The sequence below is a fragment of the Pseudochaenichthys georgianus genome, chromosome 16, assembly GCF_902827115.2.
Source record: "Pseudochaenichthys georgianus chromosome 16, fPseGeo1.2, whole genome shotgun sequence".
Classification (NCBI taxonomy): domain Eukaryota; kingdom Metazoa; phylum Chordata; class Actinopteri; order Perciformes; family Channichthyidae; genus Pseudochaenichthys; species Pseudochaenichthys georgianus.
The window spans coordinates 45,407,859-45,418,831 of record NC_047518.2 but is presented as its reverse complement, the minus strand read 5'-3'; the positions used below and the strand labels follow the sequence as shown (position 1 = coordinate 45,418,831).

At 41.8% G+C, this 10,973-nt stretch overlaps 1 protein-coding gene across 1 annotated transcript; it reads right to left on the bottom strand.

Moving 5' to 3' along the window:
* Window positions 1-1,599: 1,599 nt before the first annotated feature.
* LOC117461344 (uncharacterized) lies at window positions 1,600-10,672 on the bottom strand. The gene is made up of 5 exons (XM_034103169.2): window positions 10,627-10,672; window positions 9,499-9,816; window positions 8,414-8,728; window positions 6,211-6,346; window positions 1,600-6,130 (listed from the first exon to the last, which is right to left on the bottom strand). Exons 1-5 carry the CDS (start codon window positions 10,655-10,657, stop codon window positions 5,941-5,943), a joined length of 990 nt encoding a protein of 329 aa, XP_033959060.1. The 5' UTR covers window positions 10,658-10,672; the 3' UTR covers window positions 1,600-5,940.
* Between the last annotated feature and the right edge of the window lie 301 nt (window positions 10,673-10,973).

Here is a 10,973-nt window from a genome sequence, read left to right as displayed (position 1 = left end):
GTTTTGACCGTATTTGGCTTGATTAAAACGTACTGACAACGTGAACGAGCGATATGAAAGAAAACGACTAGGACAAAAGAGTTGTATGTAGAGATAAAGGAGGGGACCCAGGATGGAGCCCTGTGGGACCCCAGTGATGAGTGGTTGTCACCCAAATACTGATAAAAACTGGTTTAGGAACGTCCTGTTAAAGCATGCACCCAAAGTAATTGAAACCAACAATCTGAAAAACAAGAAACTCTTTTATTTTGATACACATAATTGGGTCCTTCGATAAGTCACGATGTAATCAGTAACATGATTGAGGTGTGTGTGTGTCTTGTTTTGTGACATAACACATTGTTATATGTAATATCTACATTGTGTTGTGTTCGAAAGCTGTTACCATTCATGGTGTTCGTGGGTCAATTTTGAACCATCATTTATCTCAGTCCAAAACACTCAAAAATAATGACTATCATCCAATATTGTTTTTACTACATCATAACTAACTTATTATGCATTCATAACCGTACAATCCTGTTGTAATTGTATTTTATGGCCGCAAAACACATTACACCACATATTTAAGAAACAAATGGAATTCAATTCACTCATTATATTCCCTTTAGTGAAGAAGGACAATTATGTTATCTGACTATGATATGATGATAATATTAGAATATAAGTTTTTTTTTAATAAGCTTTTAGAACTTTATATTATTAACTATAGTAACTTCTGTGGTGTTACGCGTCAAAATCAACCCATATAGATTCATGCTAGAAAAAGTTAAAAAAAACAAGATTCTGTTGGACAATGTTGTTCATGCCACGCCCCCCAACACAATGGTGTGTGTGTGTGTATCTGTGTATGTGCTTGTGTGCATATGTGTACGTGTTCAGGTTCAATTGTTAGTGTACATATTCTTTGAGAAAGGTGGAGTTCCCGTGGGGGGAGGGGGGCAGAGGGATGGAAGACCAGGTGCAAGTTGCGAAAAATATATTTACAGTGGATGAAGGGGCTGGGCTTTATCTAAAGTCAAAGATGAATCTTGATTGGGCCAAATTTGACCCCGAGTCACCCACAACAATGCTGCTGGGTCTTCCCCAACCGAACACCAAATTACATACTTTTTTTTAGAGAGAACTTCAGACTTGGCTAAGATGACCAAAATCAGTTTGGTAGTGTTCATATACAGTAGCTGTTGTGGAGGATATCATGAAGCCTTGTTCCGATACAAACTATAGGGTGGTTAGTATATAATTTTAACTTGTAAAGGGTCACAGGAGACCTGAACACAACATAAGGGTTAGAGGAACTGAGCAGCATTGATGGACACTGATGCATCGATGAGTTTAAACACTATTATCACATCATATCATCATACATACATCTTACTTAGTGTTTGCTCTGTTTTTGGCCAATCCACCTCCACTTCCTGTCCCTCTCTGGAACTCTGCTGGTGCTGATGTTGACAGAGTGACTGAATATTGAGGCCTGATCTCCTTCTATCTTATTTTCATCCAAATGGTCGCCCCATGAATAAGATTGTTTCTCCAGACTTGATTAAAGCACTGATGTTTTCAAGAGAAACACAAAAACAACAATGTGTGGCAGCACATTTATTCCCTGGTGACAACAGAGTAAAACAAGACATTGCTCACAGACACAAATACAGATAGATAAAAATCATCCATAAACTGCATCATCAGAATAGCATCAGGGACAGTTTCATCCCACCGGCCAGAAGACTATTAAACACCTGAGCTTGCACTATTTTTATATATGTATATGTATTTATTATGTCTCGTTAATTGCACTTTTAAGAAACGTTTTGTAAATGTCATGATAATAAACCTTTGAATCTTGGAAAATATTGTTGAACCCCATCGACCAACGCTGTCATTTGAACGCCGATCAAGCCGAAGCCATAGAGCGCTTCTTTACTGTCCTTTCTTCTTAGAGGAAGTACAGAAACACGTAACTCTGGATTTGTTTTAATGTTTGAGGTGCAATAAACGACACAGCAGCTTTTTGGCATGTTGAAACTATTACTTTCTGCCTCGCTCATGAGAGTAACAGCTGGAGAAATTACAGCCTCGCCTGCTGATTTTAATTTAACCATATATCGAGCCCGATTCTCGATTTCAAATGTGTGCTCTAAAATGATATTTAGAAATGACTATTATCATTATTATAAGCAAGACAATAAATGGCAAAGATATGTAGAAAATAAACGTATTTAAGATACATTCATAACAAACGTAACGTGAGAGTATCATATGCACGCAAAACTCGGCCTCATATCTCAATGGGAATGGTTAGCGTATCATATGCACGCAAAATTGGACTTCTGCGTATCTATTGCACGCATTTCCAATGTGTAAAGTCATGTCATTTGTACGCAGACCGAAGAGAGTGGGTTGATATAAAAATGTACCAGTGACTGAGCCTCGGTACAGTTAGTGAAGGCAAACCTGCCCTCGCATACAGGGTACAGTGATGAGTAAATACTTTACAGTTTCTCACAAATCTCAGCGCACTGTGAAACGCAGCATCTAACTTGTTCAGGTAATAGGCAGGTGGATTCATATAGACCAGATCACCATAGTCCAGCACAGGTACAAAGGTCACAGTGACTAGCCTTTTCCTGGCCTCAAGCGAGAAGCAGGACTTGTTCCTGTAAAATAAACCTAGCCTAACCCTCAGTTTTTTAAGCAGGTTATTGGCATGAAGTTTAAAAGTGAGACAATCATCAAGCCAGATACCAAGGTATTTGTAACAGGCAACCACTTCAAGTTGTATTCCTTGCGTAGTTACAATATCTAAAACAGGCTCTGGTGTCTTTTTAGCTTTTGAAAAGAGCATTACCTTGGTTTTATCCACATTTAAAAGAAGCTTTAATTCAGAGAGCTGAGTCTGAATAGTGTTAAAAACAGCTTGCAATTTAACACCAGCCTCTTTAATGGAGGGACCTGCACAGTACATCACGGTATCGTCCGCATAAAAATGTAAAGTTGCTCCATCGACATTTTCACCTAAACTATTGATATAGATGGAGAATAAAAGTGGACCTAAAACAGAACCTTGTGGTACACCATTAGAAATGTTTAACCACTCAGAAGACAGCATCAACTGAACACATTGAGACCTTTCAGAGAGGTAGTTCACAAACCACCCCACTGCATGGCTGGATATGCCTATACTGAGTAGCCTCTGCTTCAGGATATGATGATCGACAGTATCAAACGCTTTGGACAGGTCAATAAATAGAGCTGCACAACTCTGCTTATTATCTAAAATACTCGTCATATAATTTTCATTGTGGCAGTGATGGTGCTGTGTTGCTTTCTGAAACCCGACTGATGTTTGGACAGGATGTCATTTGTACATAAAAACTCCTTTACCTGTTCACTCACTAGGCGTTCAAGAACCTTGGCCTGAACTGACAATTTAGAGATGGGCCTATAATTATTTAATAAGGTGGCTTCCCCTCCTTTTAGTAAAGGCAGGACATAAGCTGACTTTCATACTTTTGGAATTGTATTTGTTTTAAGGTCCAAGCGAGGGGGGGTGTCTTTGTTTGTGTCACCAAATCTACTTTCAGTCTTTTTGCATCTTTTTAACACTTTTTCTGTATTTATGTGATCGTTTTAAGTAGTCTTTTTTTTTTGTATCCCCTTTAAGTCCTTTTGCTTTCTATGTGGTTGTTTTGTGTATGTTTTAGTACTTCCTCCTCTCTTTGCAGTAATTCAGCTTCTCTCTGATGTTTCTTTAGTCATTTGATCATGGACGTGGGAAGGGGGGGTGCTGAGGGGGCTGCAGCACCCCCATCTGTTGGCGGAGAGTTGTAACTGCAACGCCAAAAAGTTCACAAAACAAATCAATACAAAAGTTTTATTTTGAGTTACTATTTTTGAGTCAGCATTTTAGTGTAAGCAGTTAATAAAAAGCTTCACTATAAGATAAAGTGATCATGTGGTGTGCTTCTTCTGTTGCTCTGCTATAGAAAAGAAGCTCCTCAGTGCAAGATCAGGGATGGGAGTTTTGTGAAAGGAGGATTTAAGAACTGGCGAAAGGCATCAACACACAGGCCGTCAACAAACTGGCAGCATTAAAACAAACACCGATGAATGCGCTGCTCTCACAAGCTGTTGCTAAAGACCAAATGACTGCATTTAGTGTGACGTTATTATACAGGGCCCTACACGCAGATCACGTGGGGCCTCATTTTGCGGACCGAGCCTCATCTGAAGCGCAAACGCGGCGCACCTACAGTGTAAGGCAAGCGCCACAGTTTTGGCGCTGCGAGGCACCCGCACCCCGCACACCCAACTCTGACTGACTTCCCGCGTCCCTGCATTTGATGTTTCTTTTTGGTTGTTTGAAGTCATTTTGTGTTTGTTTGTTGTACTTTTTCCACTATTCTTAGGAATTCTGCATCTACTTTCATTCATTTTGCACCTATTTGCGATTGTTTTGCATCTTCTTTTCAACCTTCAATGTCATCGTTCTGTGTTTTCATTTCTTTTGTGGTATTCTTTTGTTGTTGTGGTATTTCTTATTTCTCATTACAGACACATGCATTTCCTAACATTCGGTCTATAATGTTGTAAATGTATTATCTCTTCGATTTACACACGGCATCTATTGCACGTCTGTCCGTCCTGGGAGAGGGATCCCTCCTCTGCTGCTCTCCCTGAGGTTTCTCCCATGTTCCTTTAAACTGTGGGTTTTCTCTGGAAGTTTTTCCTTCTACGATGTGAGGGTCTAAGGACAGAGGGTCTAAGGACAGAGGGTCTAAGGACAGAGGGTCTGAGGACAGAGGGTCTAAGGACAGAGGGTCTAAGGACAGAGGGTCTAAGGATAGAGGGTCTAAGGATAGAGGGTCTAAGGACAGAGGGTGTCGTTTTTCTCATACTGATATTCTGAACAATCTGTGTTGTATTTGCTGTAAAGTGTCTCTACTTGTAGAGTGTAGGCTATTTTTATTTTATGTACAGCACTTTGGCTCGACCAAAAATCGTTTATAAATGTGCTATATAAATAAAACTTGATTTGATTTGCCCTCTCTTTGGTTGTTGTGCATCTCTATCTAATCCTGTTGCATATTTTTTAAGGCATTGATGATTCTTTGCTCGTTCAACAGATCTTTAAAGTGTGTGTTAATCTCATGTTGTGGTTGTTTACATGTCTTTAGCTTGTTTTCGTCATGTTGTGTATATCTGTGGGCTGGAATCATCTTTGGGATCTTTTTGTGTCTTTAGTTACATCGTGTGAGATATTCCCCCGGACCCTTTTGGCATCACGGCCTCTTTGCGCATCTTTTTAAAGACACCTTTCTTTCTATGTGGTCTTTAGAGTGTTTCCAGTCTGGTGGTCTCCTGGTGGTCATTGTGTGGTTGTCTTACATTTCTGTTTAGTCAATCCATGTCCTCTGTAGTCGTTTTGTGTATATCTGTGGGGTCTAAGCGTCTCTTTGTGATCTTTCTGTGTCCGGCTTGTAAATCCTTCCCTCTCCTGACTTCTCCTCTTTCTGCACGCTTTGGTAATAATAATAATAATCATTCATTTATTTTATATAGACGCCTTTCAAGGCATCAAAAACAAGATACACAATACATAACACCAGCATAAGAGACATAAACAAGACAATGCAGTATATAAATCAATCAAATAACCAAATCAATAAAAACAGAGGATGTGTGATGGATAATGATCAGGGTGGATATGCGAGTGTGAAGAGATGTGGGAGAGAGTGAGTGTTGCGGATGTCAGGTGGGAGGGAGTTCCAGAGGCGGGGTGCAGAGCGGCTGAAGGCTCTAGACCCCATGGTGGTTAAATGTGGTGGTCTGATGTGTTGTACGCTTCACTGGAAAGCTATCTAATCAATTACACCTATGGTAAGTCTGATAAACGCTGACGTTCTTATCACAAAGAACTAACGTCACGGTGCCGATTTAACCTGCAGACTGCGGCCTTCCTCTGATCCCAACCCTCCTCTCCCTCCTCCTCTTCTTCCTCTTCTTCCTCTTCGCATGCTTGTCCCTCACTTTAGCACACGTAATAAATACGCAGATAAACATCACCAAGGATGCAAAGGAACCCCATCGCAGCACCGTGTACCAGAGCGGCACTCCTGTGAACACTCTGCAAAAACAAAGACTGGGTGAGTGACATTTCACGATGGGTTTGTAATAAATCATCGTGTTTTAGATGTGTTTTCTGACCTGAGAAGCAGGTGTGTCTCGGTGGTGATGATCAACTGGTTTGTGGTGTCAGGTTGGATTTCCCCGGTGGTGTGACAGGAGGTCGGGGGGGTGGTTTGGGCCGTGGTGCTCACAGCACAGTCATAAATAGGTTGGCCTGGTGATTAAACAATTAAACAATGGCTTTCTTTCAGGAACTTGTGCAAGAGGATTTCACAACAGCATTCCAGCCTCATCGGGGCATTCTTTAGAAACCCATTCATGCACATCATGTTTCTTAAAATGAGTTTTATATTATGCACATTCAGTTCAGTTCGCATCCTCTTTAAGAAGTCTGCACAGATCTCCACTTTACATTCCATTAAAGAACATATTTCAGTTTTGTATTGCTTTTAACATTTTGTTATCTTTTATTGTATGTATTTTGTATATGTATACGTTGTCTAAATATTTGTAGTATCATTGTTGTAAAATAGTTTTTAAAAAAAAACGTAACACAAAAAGTAAGGCAATTTGTGTTTGGTAGATGATTTCTATGTTGTAACAATGCTTTTTGGCATTACATCTTATACTGTTGGAAAGCCTGTTTTCTTATCTTTCCAATGGTCCCACATTTGTGAGGAAAAAGCATTTGTGGATGAGCAGCAGAGCCGAGTATGTGTGGCGCGCCTATGAAAAATGTGACAAATCTCCTCTGCCAATGCCAAACAGCTTTTTTTTCTGTTGACTCTTGTTTGGTGGAGTGGATGTCTGATCAATAAAGACATATGGGCAACAATTGATTTATTAACAATTGATTCATTTCTACAAGCAGCCTCAGTAGCGTGTGGAAGAACGGCAATGCCCAAAAGCATTGTTATAACATAGAAATCGTCTACACAAATGGCCTTTTTGTGTTAAGTTTAGTTAGAAAAATGTATTTAATTAATGTCTCTCACTGTGTTTATGTATGCAGCACACACACCCAAATAAATCCTGGTGTGTGTGCTTTCAAACACGGCCACTATTGCGGCTTTCACACCAGCGCTTTTCAGTTTCTAGCTCCGAGCGGGAGCTTTTCTGGTTCAGCTCCAGTTTCCCTTTTCAGCTCCCGCTCTGTGCACACCGCCCACTGGCGCCCCAGAGCTGCCCCTGCTGCGTCATGACGTCACCGTTTACATCGCTGATTTGCCCCCCTACGGCACCCATTACGGCGCTCACAACAACAACTGCGTCGGGTCGATGATCGTGTTGCTTTTAATCACACGAAGCCAGAATAAATTGAATAACGACTTCTCCAACCTTATGCTTTTCTCCAGAGTGCCGTGGTTCATTGTTTATTAATGTGTTTCTGCAGCATTTAAAGACCGCTGCAGTGCTGCTCTTCCACGGGAGTTTATTCTCCCGTTAGCTCCCGGTTAGCTCACACTGCAGCGGCCGCTCTAAAGCATTCACTGTCCGACTCACACAAGCAGCTGATGCATATCCCCAGTTCCCTTAGCCTAAGTGAATGTGTGTCAGTCTGAATTGACGCTGTTTGGTATCACAACGCTGTTATGAAAGTTTCTCTGGTATAAAACGGGTGATGTTGGCATAGCAACCGAAGCTAAACTGACTACTTGCATCCGATAGCTGCAATAATACAAAACAACACGTCTGCCTCTCTCCACAATGATCGATAACAGTGAACGGATGGTCAAAGTAAGGCACAAATAAACAGAATCACATGAAGCCTGGTTAGTGTTGCCTGACTTTATAAAGTGTGTTTATAGGCACTACTGCTTGTAGGCAGGCATAACAGTCGACCCATGTCCAGGGGAGGTGGGTTTAGTTTCCTGCACGCCTCGACGTAAGAGAGACGTAAGCGACGTCACCTCTTAGCTCCAAAGCTCTTGCCTCTGGACCGACAATTTTTTGGAGCTGGAAATGAAGCGGATTCCGGAGCTAAGAGCCGGCGCAGCTGCGGTGTGAACTGGAAAACCCAGCGCTTTTCAGGCTCTAGCTCCGAGCCGAGCTGAAAAGGCGCTGGTGTGAAAGGGGCATATGAGTCACTAAAGGCAAAGCCGACACACTGCAGCGCGAGATAAAGATAAAACCAAAGTCATTTTAAAGGTGGCGCTATTAAACAGTTATGTACCAAGATCTGAAGCGTCTTATTACTCGCTGTGAATATAAACACATCGTAGGAACAGCAGTTCTTTCATTAGGTTTTATATTTGATATTTATATGAATCAGAGTCGTTACCTTGCAGGTGAACCACATATCTGCAGTGTGAGTCTGCAGGAGGGAGGATGTTCACTCTGAGGCTCTCACTCCTCTCTGAGCTCACTTCATTCCTGACGCTGCAGTAGAGCTCAGCGTCCTGCGGAGAGTCACAGGTGAGCTGCAGGTCAGCAGAGTTCTGCAGCTCCTCGTCCTCGGGGTGTGTGTGTCGGAACCAGGAGTAACGGACCGCGGTGCCCCGTGAACACACACACCGCACCGTCACCGGACCCCCCCGACAGGTGGACCCCTCCATCAGGGAGACCAGGGGCTGGAGGCGGGGCTTAGAGACCGGGACTGAAACACAGTATTCGGTTGGCTTTTCATTACTGTTTTTAAAAGTAGTTTTATAAGATGCTTCCTTTGCACAATATCTTATTTATTTGACACACGTTTAGCTACAAGGCAACACTTCGAGTTGCCTTGTTGCTAAAAGGTTCTAAATAAAAAGACTTGATGACATGAATTTATTTATTTTTGCATTAGAAAACTAGAGCCATGTGGGGAAGCGACTCCTCTGTAAGGGGCCAACCTGTCTCTGTGGAGCACAACTTTTCTCCCGTTGCACCCTGTAGACAACTAGGGACAACAGGGACATAACAGGAATCCCCACCTCAAGCACAGGCTCCAAGCATGTGCTGTCATCTGCTTCAGGAGGGAGTAGAGCCTGGCTCTGGCTCCTTCCTCGGATGTCTGTATTACAGACATCAGGGCCGCTACAACATGTTTAATCATGTTTTGTGCCATTTGCCAAGACTTGATAAGTCGCTCATAAAACACAGGAGGTATGGAAACTAATAACACCATATATTTGGTCAGTTGTACAGCTGATATAACACAACACATTTGTTTTATTTCGTTTTAACAAGGTGGATATAGTTGCTGCTAGGCCTACTTAAGATGCACACGCTGCACCCAGTTGATTGACAGCAGGAATACAAACCACGAAATAAATAAAAACGTTTTAAACAAAGCCCCAATTGTACATGTGCAAACCCAGCTTGATTGCACTTGGTTTACTATTATGTCAATATTGAACCCTCTCCACCTGCAGTGTGTATTCTCACCTTCAGTGACGACCACCCTCACTGACGTCATGATGTCAGCATAAGGCCTGTCGATCCCGACCCAGTAGACCCCGCTGTCCCCCTTCTGCAGATCTAAGACCCTCACAAACAGTCCTCTCCTCCGAGCATCAATGATGTGAACCCGGGTGCTTCTGGTCTTCCCCTCCGAGTCGCCCAGCACCTCGCAGGTCCTCCTGGACTCTCCTCGGCACCAGTACTTGTTGCTGAATAGCTGGTTGTCATAGCGGCAGGAGAGCAGGAAGTCTGACCCGAGGGGAGCCGTGATCTGCTTCTTGTCACACTGCAGCTGCAGACTCGCTGAAACAGAAAGGAAAAGGGAGTCTGAGAAGAAGCTCTTTCCTGTCATACCAACAGTGGGTCTGCTAATGCACATTCAGAGTGAACGCCAGTTGGTTGCTTGTGAATATTCACGTGAGAAATAAATAACATTTGTACCTGTAAATACTTTCCATGCATGTTCATGTTTTAAACAAATATATAAAATCGGAATCTAAATACTTAATTCATGTTACATTACATTACATTTAGCTGACGCTTTTATCCAAAGCGACTTACAATAAGTGCATTCGACCAACAAGATACAACCTTGAAGAAAACAGAATCATAAAGTACATCAGGCTTCATAGAGCCAAACATTTCAAGTGCTGCTCAACTGGCTTTAGAGAAGCCAGCCCTTTATAAGTTGGGGGAGATTGGGTTTGGTGCTCCATTGAAGAATGAAATAAATGAAGTATCAACAGAAGATATTGAAGTTAAAATGTCCAATAAAATAATATAAAAAATAATTATACAAACATAAGAATACAAAAAAAAGTTACGGAATAAAGAATATTTATATAAACCAATAAATAAAATGGCAAATCAAAGATAAAATCAAATCAGAAATATTTATATCAACATAACAGTTAATCAAAATGTCCCATAAAGGATACAAATATATTTAAAGAATCTTATCTCGTTATCGAACCAAAGATTTCCTGAACTAAATGTAAATCAACATTTCATCTGTTCATCGTTCTCCAAAAGGCTTAGAAATGAAATCCCTCTTTCTATATTTCCCAAAGCAGAATACAGATCTTTAACCTGAGATGAAATGAAGCCCCTCACCGTGAAGCAGCAGCAGCACCAGGGTCTTCATGTCTTCATGTTTCTGAGGTGTGAACAGGAAGCTGCAGAGCTAGACCATATTGGACTGTGGTGCGCGGCTTCCTGCTGGTGCATTGTGGGTTACAGAGATGCTGTTGCTTGCATGCGCTGCCCCGATCACAAACACAACATATAGGCCGCTGCAGAAATGGGTCACGTTTAATTTGTGTGGTTAAAAAGCCCCTTTGTTACATCGGTTTCAAAAGTGCCTTCTTCTTCTTCTCTCTGAGGCTCCTCCCGGTCGCTCATGGCCGTGAACATTAGCTTGGTAAGATTTCTTGAAATAAGAAGAGATATTTAGATAAATC

Excerpts from the sequence above, each read along its gene's own strand:
- LOC117461344 (XM_034103169.2), bottom strand. The coding sequence starts at position 10,657 with ATGAAGACCCTGGTGCTGCTGCTGCTTCACG. Across the intron at positions 9,817-10,626 it reads GGTGCTGCTGCTGCTTCACG|CGAGTCTGCAGCTGCAGTGT; the intron begins GTGAGGGGCTTC and ends TTTCTGTTTCAG. Across the intron at positions 6,347-8,413 it reads ATATGTGGTTCACCTGCAAG|GCCAACCTATTTATGACTGT; the intron begins GTAACGACTCTG and ends TTTAATCACCAG.